Consider the following 19,181-nt stretch of genomic DNA (forward strand, 5'->3'; position numbering starts at 1 on the left):
TTGGGGGGGCGAAGGCGCTCCCCGATCCGGGGGTCAGTCCCGGGCAGGACGTGGTGCCGGGGTCAGCTCTGGAAGGGGAGGGCACACAGCCAGATGTGCTGCCCAGGCTTGAATGCAGAGCCAGATGTGCCACATGGCGCTGGGTGTGGGGCCAGATGTGTCACCCGGCACTGAGCGCAGAACCAGATGTGCCGCCCGGTCTTGGGCACGGACCAGGTGTGTCACCGGGCGTTGGCCATGGAGCTGATACGCTGCCTGGGGTGGGGTGCAGAGCCAGATGTGCCACACGGCGCTGGGTGTGGGGCCAGCTGTGCCTCCCCGTGCTGGGCAGGGACCCAGATGTGCCACCAGGCGTTGGGCACAGAGCCAGCTGTGCCGCCCGGTGTTGGGTGTGGACCCAGCTGTGCCGCCCGGCAGCACCCCCAGAGCGCCCTCTACTCTCGGGTGGTGCCGGTGCCAGGGCTCGTCCGTTCTGCCGGGGCAGAGCAGCAGCAGGAGGTCACGGTCCAGCCCGTGGTTTTTGCTCAGGGTGTGTCCCCGTCACGGTGAGAGCACAGCCCTGGCAATGTACCGGGGTGTTCGCCCCCAGCTTTAGGGGGGATTTAAAGGAAAGTTGCATGTGCACTTCATAAAATAATTGGAGGTTTGGCTGAAGCCATTTTGGATATTTCTGCACTTCTGTACATTTCTAACAGTGCAAATATTGCCCATGCCTTAGCAGCTCCCATTTTTCACTTGTTTGTCCACTGCTGCAGTCACCGAGATGCTCCAGTTTAAGAATTCCCTTTGAAACCAGTAGCAGTGGTGGCATCTGTTGTGGGCTCGATGGGCCCTGGGTTCTCGACACCCATGGGGGTTTTGTGTGGTGGCAGGGTTGGCGTTGTGGGTAAAGGAAAACGCAGAAGAATTGTATGTTGTTGCCATGATGGCACTGTAGGATTGCAAGGGGAAGGAAGCTTGTGGAGGATTCTATAATGGCAAGCAGCCTTGAAAGTCAAAGTATAATCTTCATTATAATAAAACATAGAAATAATGAAGGCTGGAGGCAGGTATGTAATTCAAAGAGCATGTCATCAGAGACAATGGCAGAAAAAGGAAACGAGTGTTTCTACAACTCCTTAGATGTGTTCATTTCAAGCAACCAGTTAATTCATCATTCCTTATGTGTCCAAGAGAGGAAGTCTGGTGGTGTGTTCCCTCCTCACGTTATCACTAAGTAGTTGGCCCACTCATTTTCTTAGATCTTGAATGTTGCTGGTGAGTGATGTAATCTGTTTCATTTGTTTGTTGACTTGGCTGCATTTATGTTGAGTAGGTGGCTTTCTGGTTTCACTCTGCATTTTCATTTTTTAAAATACAGAAAGTCTTACTGGGTAACAAAATGCAGATTATCTTTCCCTTATACTTTCCTCTGCACTTCTATTAAAAATAGTAATAATGTGATCACATATTTCCTACTGCATCACTGAACTGTTGGTCTTGTATGAACACAGGACTAAACTAAAGCAAATACACGAATAATGAATTTCAAATATACCGACTTCACATTTTCTTGAAGAGGAATATATCATTTTCAAAATGTTCAGTAGATGCAAAATATGCCTGAATTCAGTCATACTGGATCTTCTGAATCACTGTTACAGTAAAAGGAGGGGCAAACTCCATCATCCCAGCATTTCTTGATTGCTGGTTTGTCGGGGAGATGCAACAGGAGTGTTTGAGGTTGTTCTTACAGAGGCCACCCAGAAGTCGTAGCGTTTTAGCAGTTTCCTGCCTCGGGTCTTGCCCTCGTGTTAGGAGGTGAGTATATGGGAGGAGTATTGTGAGTCTGGTTTTTGACAGGTGGTACAGATTTGGATCATTTTCTCTAAACCACACGTGCCCGGCATCGAGGCCAAGCCCTGTGAGAGTCCACGGCCGCCAGAACGAGGTGTGTGGCGTTGGCGCCGCGCCTGCCTGCAGGGCTGCGTGGCACTGGGCTGTGCTGAGGTGCAGTTCTCACCAGCGCCGGGCACGGTCCTGCTCTGGGCAGTGGTTCCAGCAAAAACCTGCTGCAGCCGTGGCTTCCTTGAGGCTGGGTGAAGACATCGAGGGCTTGGTCCAGAACCAGAGCCCTCCTGTGCTAAGGGCTTTTGGCAGCGCCGTGTCTGATAAACCCGTGCCAGGATTGATGAAACCTGCCCGGCGTGGGTGTTACTGCCCTGCAAAGATACGGCAAAGAAGACAGGACACGTCTTCGGAGAGCCTCTGCAAACCCCAGCGCGGGCGCTGGTCCCGGCCGGCTCCACGACCAGCCGAAGACGTGAGTCGTCTTCTGTCTTCCCCTCTCAAGTCTCCTTGGTTGTCCCTGAAGCCACGTGTTCAGTGCTGCCATCGCCGTTCACGAGCATCTCTCGCAGTGTGAGCCGTGTGTTTCCACTTCCCGGCTGCTCCTCGAGGCTGTGACAAATGGGGTTGATCTTGGCGAGGGCTGGGGTGGCTCCACTTCCCGGTGCAGAGCCTGTGCCCCAGTGAAGGTTCAGAACATCCGATGTGACGTTTACTGCTTTTCTTGTCACCTTCCTCTCTGCTTACAGCCTAGTGAAAGACACTGGGAGTTAGAGAGAGTGTCCGTATTATTGGGTTTTACAGGAGCAACGAGCTGCCACACTGCTCAGGAAATTTGGTTGGTTGCACATTTTAAATGAGGCATTGATAATTTTTTTCAGCGATAGGACTAGTTGTTTTTTTCTGAGTGTTGCTAGGTAAAAGCAGAATCTGCTTTGCAACCAGCCCTTTAATCATCGATTCAGACATCCCTTTCTCTTGTCCAGACGGAGGGGGAAAACCTGAATCAAAGATTTCAGAAATTATTGCCCTGAACTGCAATATGGAAAGTATATTCAGTAAATTTGCCTGGTAGAATCATAACTACCACAGTGACGAGTGTAAGGGACTTTCACCTGGGCTATGTAGGCTAAACTGGTTGGATATTCAGTCTTTATCAGAAAAGAATGACTTAAATCACAACTTCAAGTATGTTTCAGCTTTCTCAGATTAATGCAAATGTTTCAGTTCCACACATGAAGCTGTGGAGCTGAATTAAGTAACTGCACATTTTAAAGAATATTACTGTTTAAAAATCAACATTGAAACAAAAAAAAACCTTAAACAAAACACTATAAATTACATTTTTAATAATTGTAAATACGAAGTGCGTAATGGTTTCCTAGAGGAACAGCAAAAAGTTGAGAGTTGCAGTACTTAAATTCAGGTGGGAAGAGTTTGTGTGCTGTATGCCTTGCAGTTCTATTAATGTCAGGAAAAAGTGCTATTACATGTCGTAAAGTGGTGTTTAAAAAGTAATTACATGCACCTTAACTATTCAGTACTTCTGAATAGTTCTTCTATTTCAGCACTTCTGTTGTCTGATTCACTTACAGCAAAGGCTTGTTAAACTCTCAGAATTTAAACGCTCAAGATCAGATGCAGGCTTGTGAGCTCTGCTCGTGCCCGGTAAGCGCTCTGCCAGGATCGCATGGGCAGGGCTGCGAAAGCCCTTGAGCAGCGTCCGCCAGGGTGAACACTCTGCTCGACCATTCGGGCGCCTCTTCTGTGACGTTTTTCACCCACGGTTATTTATCCGAGTGGACAACTTGCGTTTCCTTCAATGATTTTTACAGAACGGGACTGCTGAATCTGAGCACGGCGCGGTTGCAGCACAGCTATTATGGCAGTAACCACATCCAGCACAAACGATATTTATGCTTAATTTCTCTCTAAGCAGAAAGCAGGCACAGGACACATTATCTATGCCTAAAAGCACTACGGTTCTAGTTTAATGCTTGTTGGTTGTTGAAACTTGGTTAGTGGTGCATTCAGAGCATAAGTATTGCTATTGTCTCACTGCAGCTCAGCGAAACAGGGCTGACTTTTCCTCTGACTCCTTTTACACATCCTCGCTGTTACCAGCGATGCATGAGCTCAGCATCAGATGCCTTCATTTTTGGTGTCAGGCTTGTGGAGTAAATCCCAATAAAATACTTTAACCTGTCCTTGGCATCTTAAATCCAGCATCTGCTTCCAGACTCAGTGATCCCGGGCCAGCCGAACTCACGGCACTCTACCTTCCTGACTGAAAAGTGCAGAGCAGCCCTGCCGTGTGTACCGAGGGTGGGAAAAGGAACCGAATTGCCCGGTGAGTGTCCGGTGCCAGCGGCTCTGGGAAGCCCTGGTGAAGCATGAGCCCAGGGCTGCAGTCCGAGCAGCGTCATTCCACGCATCCCTCGATGCGCCGCGGGCTGGAGGGTGCGATCACATCACTCCTAACGCGCTGCCCCTCCGTGCCCTGTGCCAGTGCTTTGGGAAGGGCGCAGTTGTCATCAGCCTCAAGTGTCTGAAAAACTCCTCCTGTTAAAGAACTTAAATTCAGTAGATCTGGAAGAAAGTTGTCATTCGTTACGGTAGCGTAATTAAGGCATGTGTTGGCTTTGGTAGGAGCAAGGAGGGTTTCCTTGTTGCCGTGATATTTCTTTAAGGAGAAAGAAAAAAAAAAACAAAACAAACAAACAAGAAAGAAACCAAAACCACAGAGACAAGTTCTCAAAGTGTAAATAAATACCTCTTTAGTATTGTACGAGGCACTTTTGACCCGGCCATTTCAGTGTCAGTTGTGGTTACCCTGCATCCTCCTCCAGAGTCAAAGGACTTCAGCTTTTCTTCCGAAGAAGGAAAGATCGTGTGTGCACTAAACAGACATGATCTTTTAAATGTGGGCTCTGAGCCTGTGGAAGAAACACAGTGTGAGGACTTCCAATTTTTTGATCCATCACAGGCTTTTGTAGAGAAAACCAACTTTGTTTCATTGGTAACTCTTTGGCCACTGGTAAAAGCCGTGCTCTGGTGCGGTGGTCTCCAAACATTTCTGAGCACACACCCCCACATATATATATTTATTTAAATTATATACATATGGTACTGTACTGATGTATAATGTGCAGTATAAAACATATCCAAAATAGAAAGTAAAAAAGGGTGAGAAAAAGATTATGTAAACCCTATTTTTAAAATATTTTTTATTTTATTTTATTTATTAATGGTAAAAAAATTATTTTCTCCCTGTGCTGCCCTGGAATGCCTTCCACACTCCATGGAGTGTGTGCACCCCACTGTCGAGACCACTGCACCAGTGTACACAGGAAAAGGGGATGAAATCAGGGGTCTCAAATTATTTTTTTTCCTTGCCCCACTGAAACATTTTTAAATAAGCAAAAACTGAATTCTCTCATGGAGAGCTGTTATTTGCTGACTATGAACAGAGACCACATTTCCTTTTACCGCCTCTCTCTTTTCTTTGGAAAGAGAGCAACATCCTTTCTGCTGCAGTCCTTGTTGCAGGGACAAAATTGTCAGAATTAGTAGCTCTTTATCAAGGCTACTTCGTTTTTCATCACCTTACAGCTGTGCTCCTTAGTATGGAAATCTGGTGTTTCTGGAAACCTGTGTTTTCCCTTGCAAGCACAAGACTGATGTTGAGAGTAAGTCCATCCTAGTTGCTCTCTGTTCCCAAGAAAAGGATGTCTTTGCCGTGTGGAATGAACTACAGCAGAAAATGAGGGCTGGAGTGGCAGAGGATTCCTTTGCCACACTTCACTCTCTGCCCCTCGGGGCCCAGCGTCAGATCGCTCTCAGTCGTGGGGCCGGGGCCGCCGCACCGTCCCAGAGCTGTTGGTGCGTTCACGATTCAAGCGTCTGCAGAGCTTCAGGGTGGGCTGAGAGCCCCAGCAGGGCTCCAGCCACCATCCTCCCCGGCAGTGACTCCCAGAAGAGCAGCTACGCCGCTTGCAGACCCTGAGGGAGCTGTTGAGAAGATCTTTGGGCCTCCTCCTGCTCTCAGAGGTGTTTGTGGCATGCACCTTCAGGTACAGACAGAAGAACCTGCCGGTGTGGTCGGAAGGTTGTAGAAGCTCGGGAAGACCAAAGCTAGAGCAGAGTGTTAACACTGGAGTTTTCTTCTCATAACGTAACTACGTGCTGTGACCCATCCTCAGCCGCACCAGCGCTTTATCACTATTAGGCGTGCCGTGTTAGCGGGTCACTTCTCATGTCTTCATTTTCCTGGAAAGTCGAGTTTGGAGAAGATTTAACGTGGCAGGGCACTGTAGTGCCCAGGGTGTTGTTTGTATTCCCCATGCGTGGCGTATGGGGAGGTTTCCTCAACTAGAGCTGTGGCAAATCCATGAAGTGACGTTAATTTCTGTCCCTGAATTGCAGAAGAATTCCTTTGTGCAGCGGGCCAGGTTATCAGCATGAGAGAAAATTGAACCAAAATTCTGCCCCGTACCCAAAGACCAGCAGTTAGCCTGTGTTGAAATCTGATTTTTTTTTTTTTTTCTCGGTTAAAGATTTTTTGAATTTCAGGGGAAAATTAGAGGCATTTAAGAGCCCCAAGTAAGCCCTACAAGTTTCAGATATTCATCTACATCAGTATTCTTCAGACTCAGGAATTGAGTTCCATGTCTCATCCTAATGGCGGCACCAAGAGAGCCGTGCTGGTCTTCGAGGATACGGTTGATGGATGATGGTTCTAGGTTTGTGGTTGATTTGAAGCGTTAACGAATCATTTCCACGGAGCCTTAAATCTGGGTTCCTCTCCATAATGTTGCTGGCACATCTCTGACACAGCTTTTAGGCACGGTGACTTTGCCAGATCAGACACCGCAAGCCTCGGTAGAACCAAGCTCCATGGATTTTGTTCCCTCGTTTATATTTATATCCCCTTCATTCTGGGTTGGTGGAAAAAGAGGTAGTATGTTGCCAAACCAGATGGCTGAGGTGCAATTGTAGATTTGCTATTAGGTGATACTTGAGGAGCGAAGCAGCAGCACTCTTGGGGCTCCATTCTTGGCCATGAGGAGGACCATGTCAGCTGCCTGTGCGAAGGGACTGTACACACAGCGGTGCGCGTGCACCGGTTCCTGTCGGGACTGTAATGGTTAACACTGGTAACTGCAATAGATACCACTCTTCAAGGGCTGATGAAGAGATGAGGATTCAGCGTGGTTATACAGCTGCCAGAGCCTCCGGCTTCCCTCATGACCTTCCTCGATGAAGTGTTGTGTTGCCACTGACAAAATCTGCTGCGCAATAACCATCACTTAAATACAGAAATAATCCCCGTGATGTTGAACTCGGTGCTACAGAACCAATTCTCGGCATCCTATTGATCCCGCCAGAAATTCCAGAGTGTCTCTCCCACGGGCGCTAAACCCAGGCAGACTTCCCCGTGCTCCGTGCCGGGGCCTCGCCTGCGCCGGCCGGGCGCTGCCGGTGCTGCAGGGACGGGCTGGGGGTGCAGGAACTCTCCCTTGGCGAGCGCGGCAGGCGTGCTGCCAGGTCGGGGGCACTAGAACATCAGCGTGATTATTCCTGGTTTGAAATTATAATTGTATCTCAAAACATTTTTTAGTGTTTTTATTAAAAAAGGGTTTTTAATGAATAACTTAGAACAGTCTAAGGCCATTTTTGGCTGTAATCTGTCCTGAAACTTCCCTTTATTTTATGACTGTACTTTTGATTTTATCTCTGTATGCATCTTTTCACGTGTAATTCCGAGTTAGCGTTTGTTATTTTTCTCTTCAGCAAGGATTGCTAGAATCTAAAAGGTATTTAAGACAACTTAATCAAACAGCTAAAAAGGCTTTCTCTTCAAAGTAACCTATTATTCCTTTTCCAGTCATATAGGAAATAGTCAAAAAGTGAATTCTTGATGCACTCAATGAGAACAATAGATTTGTGTTCAGTCTTTCCTTCGCTAAATTAGAAATCACAGTATAGACAATGGAATTTCTAAATCATATATTATACCTTATTCTCTGGTGGGAATAAAATGTTCATGTTTGCCTCCTTTTCTCTGTTTAACTTTGACTGCTGTGAACACTAGGAAGAATAACCCTGCAGCTTTTCTTTCTTTTTTTCTTTTTTTTTAATCTATTCATTTTATACTTTTCAGACAGATTTTTCCCCGGGGTGAAACAAAGGTTAACTGAAATTTCCTCTGTTGTGTACCTGAACGAATCAGCAGTTTGAGAAGGAAATCCCATTGATGGGCAAAGAGAGTGACAGGCTCTATTTAAAGAATTCCCCCGACTGTGTGGTAGACCAACCATGCCATGAATTTAACTGTTCCTGTGGTCCCCATACTTGTACCCACCAAAAAGAGAGAAAAACCTACTTTGTTCTGCAAATGTTGCACTAAGCTTTGAAAATCATGAGCCACTGAGTTTTGTGAATTAACGTTACTAGCAGTGGTCAAGACTAAAGGAAGCAGTGTTTATAGCATGAGACAGAAAACAGAAAATTATGCGTACTTACATAATAGAAAAGGCACAGTATGTATTTGTGTTTTAACATGTGTCGGTGCACTTTAGCAGTCCGGTAGTATCCGTATTCCTCAGGAATGTGGTTTACAGAATTACATTATCTTTTGCTTTTTTCACTGCACGTTTTTATTCCCACTTAGCGTGCGAAGCATCCTGCCCGCAGATAGGCACGTATGGGGTCGAGGTGGGTGCAGGAGGGCAGGCGCCTGGACGAAGGTGCAGGATTTGTCACTAGACGTTGTCGAGCAGCTCAGCGACACAGGGGAGCTGCTCAGCTGAAGCGCAGGGCCGGACGCCTGACGTTCAGTAGAAGCAGGCAGAACGTGCTAACACCTGGCCAAATTTTGAATTTCTTAACGTCTGCTTTAAACATCAAAAGTGCGCATCTCTCCTTGGTTAAGTGCTCCTAATTCACCCGTCCTGAACTTCATGACCTTCCTGAAAACTGCAGCTCCAGCCCTGCCGCGGGCCCCCGCCGAACACGCTGCCTGGGGATTATAAATACCGTGTCGTACCCCCCAGCCAGCAGACTTTTCTTCTCTGGCAGTAACGGTTCAGTCTTCTCCCATGGGTAATGGCTGCTTAAGTTTGCTTAAAGTTACTTTAATAGGTCTTGGGATTGTTTTTCTCAGTTATGCAGGACCACTCAGAGGTGTGGGTTGTTTGTTTTTTTTTAAACTCTGATAGGCTTTTGACCAGTGCTACCTTTGCTTCAATCAGCTTCTTACATTTTATTTCAGAACGGTTTGAGTTTTGTGGTTTGTTCACTGATGCCTTTCTGATTTTGTGATGTTTTTCAAAAACGTCATACTGTATCAGATAGGGGTTGCGAAAAATAAAGTATTGCTGGTATTTTCTCACTGACAAAACCATGTATATCACTGCACGTGTATATATGTATGAGATATCGAGGGGAGAGGCAGGAAAGCCCTTGCCATGAGAACAGTTCTCAGATCGGACTTCTGTCAATGATTACACCGTCTGATTTCTCTGTGGGAGTTTATGGATTCCTTTAAAGTTGTGTTAAAGAGATATTGACATGTAATCCATTGTAACAGCAGGTGTCTTGTTTTTAAGTAAATCACCTTTTTCTCATCAAAGCAAAGTTTAGAAATCCCTAGAAGTGCCTAAGAAAAACACCACGTTGGATTCCATCCCTCTGCCCAGGGGTGAATTTGAGTGTCTGTGATGCAGAAGGGGCTTCGCCCGCTGCGCCCTGGGGGAGCTGTCAGTACTGGGGTGGAGCCGGGGACCCCAACACGGGTCCGTGAGGGGCGTCCCTGGACAGAGCTCTGAGCCCCACGCCGGGTGTCCGTCAGACCCATGGTTCCCTCCCTCCAAACAACCATGTTCTGGAGCCCGCCGGCCCGAGCAGCGCGGTGCCAGCACGCGGCTTGCAGAGGAACGTGGGGCAGCGTGAGGAGAGCAGCCCCCTTCCAGTTCCCAGGTAGTCTTCGGTGGCTGCAGAGCAGACGTCCCTCACCTCACAACCCCAGGGACACCCCACGGGTACACGGGTACGTGGAACCCACCTTCTAGAAGAGAAAGGTGTTTCGTGCCTCCTAGCACACAGGAACCTGAATTCCTGTGCCCTGCACAGTCTGATGTAGGGAGGCTGTCTCCATTTCTGGGTTGGGACACTGCTGGGTTCTTACCGCTTCACAGCTCCATTCCTTCTGTTTTGGAAGAAGGGCTGCTGGAGCACAAAAAATCTGAAACTCATTACAGCAAACTATGTTACTTGAGTCACTCTGGTTCGAACATAAACAGGGATTTTCGGATCTATGTAAAATGTCACAATGTGAAATTCTTACAGATGTAGATAATTTTTAGGGGTTTAAGGCTTATCATTTTTAGATGTTGTTACTCCAGTAGCAGCAGCAGCGGCTGTGCCCTGACATGCTAAATACTGTTCAGAGATATGTCTGAAACAGTCCTTGCCACAGAAGTCTTACAGTAGAATGTAATTAGGGTTCTCTATTCTGTAATGTGCTATATTAATTAGCAGTCAAAATCCAATTTTTAAAGCCCAGCTTTGAAACGTATTTGCCCTTCAGGCCACATATCGTACCGTCACAGCTTGAAGCGGCCTGTGTTCACTGAAATGGTTGTAAAATAAACTAAATAAAATGCATGTCTGCGTGTATTTTCTGATTAGAAGGAAGGGGGGGACACCTTGCCTTCCCCTTTTAGAACAATTAGTGGTTTATTTTCAAGTTGCACGTGCAGGCTGTACAGTTTGTGCAGTTAGGTGCAGTAATGAAGTAAACCTTTGCAGGACGGCCTGAACTTGCGTGGAGAACGGGGACATGTTTCTTCCCAGCTTCAAGGAGCAAAATAAAAATAAAAACTTTCGGTGGGTCAGACTCTGCCCGTCTGCGCCCCGCCATGCTGGGGTGGGCTGCTCGGCCGCTGGGATCGTCGGTGGTACGGCAGATAAGGAAATCTTCTGAGCAGTTTATTGTTTATTCTGAGTCAGTTTTTTGTTCTGTGGAAACGGATTGTTCCTCCGGGCAATTTCAGGTTTTGACTGCTGGTCCTCCTTCTCCCTCCTCCCCTCCTCTCCCTTTCTGGAATGAAAGAGGGAAGGCTTGAATGCACATTGAACAGTGGTCCTAAATCTGGCTTCACCATGAGCCCTGCTCAGAAATTTACATTTTCATGCTGGTGGAGGGATACATGTGAATCTCAATGATCTTTCAAAATTTTTCTTTAAATAAAGGCAAAGCTGTTGCTTACCATTCATCCTATTGTGTGGGGGCACAGGACAGCCAAGGCGCAATATTTTATAAAGGAAGAACCTTGCACAGAGCTTCCGTTTTCATCTAAACGGTGTATGTTTTGCATCCTCTTCTTTCCCTTCTTTCCTGTTCTGCAATTTGACAAAACCATTTTTTCAGAGTATAAATACAAGAAGTTTATGTGACAAAGTCAGCGGTATTTTCTTTAGCTGAACTATAGAAATTAATATAAACTTAAAAATGAGATTGCTTTTAACAAATGAAGATGCTAGTAAAGGCACCAGTTTGTTGAAGATGTACTGGAAACATTTTATTCATACACTGTGAAAGCTCACAGGACTCTTTAAGTAATCTTGAGTTTTGCACATGCACCTTCTCCACAGAAAAAAGAGGAAAGTCTTGACAGAGACGGTCTGAATAGTTTTCAAATTGCTGCTTTCTTAAAATAAAGTACTCATAGCCCCATTCCTCGAGGCAGAAATCCACCCTCTGTGCGTGGGTCCGTCTGAAAGAAGGATGAAATGCTGCAACTTTGTGCTGCTTGGCCTTGGAAAACATCAGGTGGCAGGTGTCACCGTACCAGCCTTTGCTAAATACGGAAACTTTCCGTAATTATCGTGTGTGTTTTACAGCTGCGCTTTGACCAAAATCTCCCCCTCAGTCCCCAGAGGGGCTTGAGGCTGCAGGCTGGGGCTGTGGGTGGGAGCGTCCTTGGGCACTCCGCGGTCCCAGACTGGCGAGACTCTGAGCGTGAGGGGGGAACAACGGTGGTGGGTGCTGCAGGGCAGGGAGAGCGTGGCCCAGGGCAGCCGACGGCGTCGTGGCCAGGAGGCCAGCTCGGAGGAACCTGCGGCCCCAGAGGCTGGCGGAGCCCCCCGCACACACCACTTCATCCAAACGAGCGAACAAAGCCGGGGCAGGGGAGGCATTTCTCAGCTGGAGCAGAGTTTTGTCATTTGTTGCATGATGTAGTGCCAGACCCAGCGCTGCGGTCGACAAGGAAGATCGTGGCGGGTTTTTCTATGTGTCTCCTAAAGCAAGGTTTCAGGTCGGTTGCAGAGGCGCAACTCTCCCTACATACTTCAGGCTGAAAAATTTAGTGTGAGTGAAAACAAAGCCTTATGCAGCCTGTTCTGAATTAGACTTAGCTTTTAGGTCACGAGCAGGTTTAGTAAGGAGATATTTTGTTGAAATATTTCATTCACCCTAAAGCTTTGTATTTATTTTCTGATTTGAGCAGTTTTAGTTTCTAGCATTAGGAATATTTAAATCATTGTATTGTGGTTTTCCCCTGTGAAGCGGGGGATTTTGGCAGTGAAGAAGAGAAACTTAGTTGGTTTGTCCTCAGGAAGGACATGCCTGATGATTAACAGGAGTTAATTTGCTGGTAATTTTGATCTGTAACCTGTCAACCATTCCACATGTGCATTTCTGTGAAACACGGCACTCACAGGGCAGATTTTTGAATTACAAATATCTTTTTCTTTATGAATGAATTTCCTTAACAGGCTTCCAAGTAATAAATAATGCACTCAAATATGTCAGTGCGTTTCCTCACTTTTAATGACTAGACACCAAAAAGCCTGATTTTCCCTCGGGCATGCCCACCACCCCGTACACCGAGGAGCGCTGGGGCGGTCCCGTCCCGACCGTCCCCTCTGCTGGGACCCGAGGCCCCCGGAGACGCGGTCCCGGGGTGGTGGCCGTGGGTCCGTGGTCCTGCAGTGGCTGTTGCTACATGTGCCGTGGCCTAGGGACCACACTAAGTTGTTCAGATCGCCTTCAGCGCATCGTTAATGTCTCCCCGACGGTTGTTAGCATTGTTGGCGTTAGCGTTGAAAATAAAAATACTCCAGCATGCTGTTCAGGTTGGAGCGGGGAGTGTCAGCCCCGGCTTCGGGGTGAAGAGCAGCAGCCAGCGGGCTCCAAAGCACCCGCTGCATGCGATGTACCTTGTGTCCAGGTACTGCATTACACACTTCAGCTGGAATCTCTGGCTTTTGCCGTAAATGAAGGCTTACACATGATAACAGACAGTGGGAGTTTCCTAGTCATCTGCCTTTCACTGGAAATGAATAATAGTACAGTCAAAACCAGCTGGATAAATTTTTGCTGGTTTTTTTATTGTTTGTAAATCGCGACGTGGTTGTGGTTTGTGTTAGTAACACACGTAGGTGCTTCGGATCTGGGTTACGGCAACAGGATGGGACAGTTTGCATTACAAAGTCTGCAGACACATGGGATTAATTTGCGTGTAATTTGTAATGGTTACTGTAAAAGTATAGGTAAGGTGAACACCTCCGCTGACATGAACCCTCCCTTAATGATGGAAACGATGCTGTGGTGGCACAGCTGTCTGCACAGAGAAGTAAACAGCGTCGACGTGAAGAATTTTTAAACAGCTGTAACTGCATCCCAATTCTTTTAGCTTATTGCCTTTTATTTCCTCTTTGGTTTTTTTCTCTTTACTTCTGCCAGTCCAGAGGCTGCGTGTGAGAAGATTACGGTGTGACAGCTGATAATTCAGTGTGTCGTCCTGATTTATTGCACATTACCAAACCCTGTTTTGAAATAGAGTTACTTAGCTTACAGTCTTGGTTGCTGTGGTTATGCATAAAGTCATTTCGGCGTGCAGAGTCAGAAAGCCGCGATGAAGACACGGGTTTTGCAAATTCGCAAGGAGGAAAAGTGTATTTGATGCTGTGGGTTCACTTCTTGTTTCACGTGCTCCTGTTCTGGCAACCCCTGGGCTTGAGCTGGGCCTCCCCGTGAGCGCAGGCAGAGGTCCTGCAGGTGGCTGGAGGCAGAAGCTTTGGAGTCCCAGACTCTGAAAAAATTAAGTCGCTGCCTCAATTTATACCTGGGGGGAGCGGGGCAGGACAAGAGGGTGGTGTCAAATAAAATCCACCCAGTAGTTGGGCGTGTGCTGATTTTAGGGTGAATCGGATTTGGCGCCCAGGGGACTGACAGCTTTCCTTTCGTGAAGACAGAATCAGTTCCTGCACTTTGGTACATTCAGAGTCTATTACCAGTTTCAGTAAGTGCAGTAATCACAATGTTGAATATATTATAGAAAAATACTCTTATAAATTAAATATAATTAAATTTACTTCTGTTTTTCAGGAGAAGATGTGGACTGGTCCATCTGTAATAAGGACTTAGAGGTAACAGACAACCCAGTTGTACCAAAATTCTTTATGTTTGTTAACGTGCAGAGTGAGATAAACGGGATTGAAAAGTCCGTGTGTAGCTTTTGTGTGGAATCCTTACAGCATCCCGCCAAGGGCGGAGGAAGCCCGAGCTCCCGTTCTGTAGGAGGGGGTTCCCTCATCGGGGCAGGCCCACGAGCCGGGGGGAAGAGGACGCCAGGAGCCGTCGTGCCTCCGCAAACTCGCGAGGAGGAGGGCGGCTGCTCCCTCCCATCCTCTTCGGAGGCTGGCTGTCGTTTTGGGGCAGCTCGGTCCCGTTCCCACCGCGGCTCCCGGGGGACCGCTGGGCCGGGGGCAGCAGCGGTGCGGCCGCAGCCGGGAGCGCTCATCGGGAGGGGGCCCCAGCTGTAAGGTCAGCTCCCTCCATTGCTCTTCCCGAGGTTTGGCAGAGCTTACGTGATCAGGGGATATTAACAAATTCTTTCCCTTATGAGAAATGGTATTTTTGTACCTCTTCCCTTCCTTCTCCAAAATCTGATTTCAGTATTTAAAAGCAATAAAGGTTGAAGGCAGGATTTTCAATTCTGTCTGCCTACAACAGAAAGTATGTGTGAGGTCACTGGGAGAGAGAGGGTTGTTTCCAGCTTCTCTTTTTTTTCTTCTTTTTCCTTTTTAAATCTTTCTTTACAATTGCAAATTGCAGATTTGGTCTAGACTTGTATGGCATTGTACTTTGTCCAAGAAGTTTCCCTTAATGTGTGCAAGGGAACGTGTAACTTGCATTTGCAATTAACGTTAGTTATATTTGTATTCTGGGAAAAGTTCCAGTTTGTCATGAAATAATAGCACAGCGAGTAAAAGTGTCTTGACTCATTAAGGGAAAGCAAATCTTCATAACTGCTCTTTTAAACAGCAGAGTAGAATGTCCCAAAGTGGAGGTTTGAACAAGACTTTTCTTTCGACAATGCAGGTTTCTCTATAACACAACTACCCCGTTCCAACCTCTATGTGTAAATTGTACTTGTGAAAAGTTAGATTCCTAACTGAACACTGCCAGCAGGGCACTTCACAGATTTCCAATTCTAACCACAGAATCCCAAATGATTTCTCTTGTGTTGTCTCCCAGGCACAGATCTCCAACTATGCGAGGGTGAAGCACACCAGTACGCGATACTACACCGCTGATAAAAACGTCACCTGTAGGAATTGCAGCAGACCAGGTCATTTGTCCAAGAACTGTCCTACCCCAAAGGTAAATGCAATACCTCAATGACTTGCGGATGCAGCTGGTTTTTTGTAAGACTCTTTTGCATTTGCTATTAGAAGCATTGCTTCAGGGGTTTATTCTTTTATTGAAAGGTTGCTCCCAGTTCAAGGATAGCTTGCACAGGGTCAGATTACAGTACAAAATCAGCTGTTTCATGGAGGTCATTGCTTTTGTTGTTTTTGTAAAAGAAACGATCCGTAAGTATAAACTGAGCAAAAAGGGAGTCAACTATAATATAGAAACTTTTTTTTTCCTATTGTAAAACCAGTTTCAAGATGTAAAATGTTTTTCAAGAGATCCTATGGGATCCAAAAATCCCCCTTAGGAAGTGATTGAAAGCTGGTATCATATAATGAACCGTGGTGTGAATAATGTTAAAAATTACAGACAAGGTGAGATTGCAGATAGCTTTAGGCAGCTCATATAGATGCCAAATATTCAGAAGTTTGTCTGTGGGTTGGAGGTTTACAACCAGTCACTCTGCTGTGAAGACCTGGGGACAGTTGTGTGAGTGTGGGGATTTTGCCGTCATCCCTGAGGCTCCCCGCGACGGCGTCCCGCCGGGCTGCAGCCAAGCCCTTGCTGGGCACACGCGCTCGCTGGGAAGGTGCTTCGGGGAGGTGCAGGTGTGGCCTGGGAATGGCTCGCAGCATCTGTGCTGACTGTCGGGGTGCCGGGGCACGTAGCCCAGGGATTGTGTCAGGCCGAGCCCAGCCAGCCCCTCACTTACGCGCCCCGTGGGGAGGGGGGAGATGGCGGGGAAAAACCAAGAGGAGATCCTGGGTCCAGATAAAGGCAGTGCAGGGAGTGAGGACGAAAGCCCCAGGGGTCAGAAGCAGGGGCTCAGCACAGCGGGCCGGTGCCCAGCCCGTCCCTGCGCAACGGCCGCCTCGGAAAACCTCCCTGCGCCGGTTCTGCTGACGGTGCTGGGGCACAGCGGGCTCAGCTGGCCTGGCCCCGTCCCCCCGGCTGGTCCCTGCTGGCAGCGCCGGAGTCTGTGCCACAGAACACTGCAGCACAAACTGCATCGTGTTCCCACCACACAGTTCAGGTTTTCTGCTTTTACTAAATGTAATAAAAAAATAAGAGTTCATACAGACTGCCCAACACTTCTGCTCTGAGTGAAATGTACTTTTTGGTTTAATGATTATTTTTGCTGTATTCACTGAGCAAGTAACACAGACACTGGGCATTTAATGAGCTCCTGATGCAAGGTTCGAATCAAGAAGGTCCAGGGAGCCTGTAAAGTCACAACGTTGAGTTTTACTCTGTTCATAGTCTTTCTTCACTTAATTCCTTGATGAAACATAACACCTCTGCAGTTCCTCAGCAGTAGGTATTTATTTGGGGTGGATTCTTCTTCATTTCTTCTTGTGATTTTTTTTCATCTTTGATTTTTTGAGACATTCTCACCTAACGTAATTCTGTTTTTGGTTTCCCCACAGAAAGTTCCCCCTTGCTGCGGGTGTGCAGAGAGAGGTCATCTATACAACAGCTGCCCGGCACGTTTTTGTCTGAACTGCTGCTTGCCTGGCCACTATTTCAAGGAATGTCTGGAGAGACCCTATTGGAATAAAGAGTGCAACCGCTGTGGTATGAAGGGGCATTATGCTGATGTGAGTATAGCCTCTGGCAAAGAGCTCAGTCACTATTGGTTTGTGTCCATCAAAAATTGAGTTTAAAATGACCACAGTCCTTGCTTATTTTCTTTAGTTTTATATAGTGCATATTTGTATAAGCACATGACAATATTGTAGTTAGTCGTCACCTAACAGCCACACAATTTTCACAAAGCGTGGTTCGAAGGAAACAAACCAGAGCGCTGTAAACACTCAGTCTTTATTGTCCAGTTTAGTTTTTCTGTCCCATTGAATGGAAGGTGTAGAGAGATTGAGATTAGGAGACGTGGTATGCTGCAAGCGTGCCAGCAAGAAGCAAAGAATAACTCTGGTTCTCCAACAGTTCCAGATCTGTGTTTTTTTCACTATGATCACGTATTCGTCAATGAAAATATTATTAGAAGTTACAACTAACATCTAAATGGGTTTGGGAGCCATTTATAACTGTGGTGTATTTTACATTGCAAACGTACTTTATGAGCAAAATGGAAATTGGGGACTTTATTTCTCATGCAAGTAGAGGTGAATAAAATTTTATCTGACATTAGCTTATGAGGAAGCAGGTCTACAGCCACATTCATGTGCCTTTTCTTAGTTCCTGCCTGCTTTTCAGTGAAGTCCTCTATTATTTATGAACATGCAAGAAGAAAGATAATGGTGAAATTAATTGTCTCTCTACTTCAGTATTCCTACAGACAGGCCCATCACGTATGTAGTGTAAGGGAATTTGTAAAGTAGTGGAACAGTTGCAAAATTGTGTACTCTGCTTTTAAGAGGAAATTATTGATATTTTGCTGTCTTAATCCCATGGGAACCACCACACTGGCATTTTCTACCTTCACTACTGTCGTTCAAAACCCAACTATTTTACCAAGACCAGCTCACACCACTTGGGTGGACACCGGGGTCCCGTTGGCAGTCGCTGCAGCCCCTGGTTCTGCCGTGTTACGCTGCCTCTCCACCACAGGCACTGGAGAGAGGAAAGTACTTGGTGTAAGCAGTAACGTGGGCAGCGCGCCTGGGGCGCAGCGGCTGAGCAGGAGCTGGGCTGGGGGCGCACCCCCTGCCCACGCAGGGGAAGGGGTTCACGCTCTGCCCGGGGACATGGAGCCCACGAACACACGCGTTCTGCTGTGAGATTTTGCGGAGCGTTCAGAGTTGTCTTGGATGAATGAATGAGTGACTCTGGCACAAAACCAGGCATGGAAATACTAAAAATGTCCAAGTACTGTAAGGATACCGAAGTACGTGAAAGGGCATCCAGGTACGGTGTGTGCTCTGCACTGAAGAACAGGTGGGAGGAAAGTGTGAGACTTCATTTGGCTGAGACTCTTTCCCTCAAAACTTGTATCGTTTAAACTGCATCATTATGGAAATACACTCTTCAGTGCATGACCAAGCACAAGATAGACAATATCTTAAAAATATTTCTTCAGTTCTTCTGAATGCATTTTGAAACAGGTAGGAACTGTTTTGCTCTTGACAGTCAGCCCAAAGCTGTTGTTACGTGGAAGTTCGTAGATAAAAGAAAGATGGAGAGAGGCTTTATACCAGAGATGGTAGTGACAGGATGAGGGGGAACGGTTTTAAACTGAAGGAGGGTACAATTAGATGAGATCTAAGGCAGAAATCCTTCCCTGTGCGGGGGGTGAGGCCCTGGCAAAAGTTTCCCAGAGAAGCTGTGGCTGCCCCCTCCCTGAAAGGGTTCAAGGCCAGGTTGGACGGGGCTTTGGGCAACCTGGGCTGGGGGAAGGTGGCCCTGGGTGATCTTTAAGGTCTCTCCCAACCCAAACCAGTCTGTGACTGTATGATACCACACAGGTCAGTTCTATGCTAATTAACAGGAATTCTGGATGTGAGGAATGTAATGTCATGCACCACCACTGCAGACTCTGGAAAAAATCTAAAGATTTTGGAGAGAAACGTTTAAAATTATTGCTAACATCATGTAGGCTAAGTAGAAGCTTCTACCGGTATTTCAAAATACACGTATATACATATATACATATATATATATATATATATATATATATATATATATATAT

At 46.8% G+C, this 19,181-nt stretch overlaps 1 protein-coding gene across 2 annotated transcripts in view; it reads left to right on the plus strand.

Annotated features, from left to right (window-relative positions):
* ZCCHC7 (zinc finger CCHC-type containing 7) overlaps window positions 1–19,181 on the plus strand; it is a 124,916-nt gene that overhangs the window by 56,259 nt on the left and 49,476 nt on the right. For both annotated transcript variants that reach the window (XR_003400234.1, XM_026866897.1), the window contains exons 4-6: window positions 14,225–14,265; window positions 15,377–15,502; window positions 16,963–17,133. Coding sequence is in view for 1 of the 2 variants with exons in the window: in XM_026866897.1 (XP_026722698.1) it covers window positions 14,225–14,265; window positions 15,377–15,502; window positions 16,963–17,133 (338 nt within the window). In the remaining variant the exon portion in view is untranslated. The remainder of the gene's footprint in view (window positions 1–14,224; window positions 14,266–15,376; window positions 15,503–16,962; window positions 17,134–19,181) is intronic.

The sequence above is a fragment of the Athene cunicularia genome, assembly GCF_003259725.1.
Source record: "Athene cunicularia isolate RWA chromosome Z unlocalized genomic scaffold, athCun1 chrZ_part5, whole genome shotgun sequence".
In the NCBI taxonomy this organism is placed as follows: domain Eukaryota; kingdom Metazoa; phylum Chordata; class Aves; order Strigiformes; family Strigidae; genus Athene; species Athene cunicularia.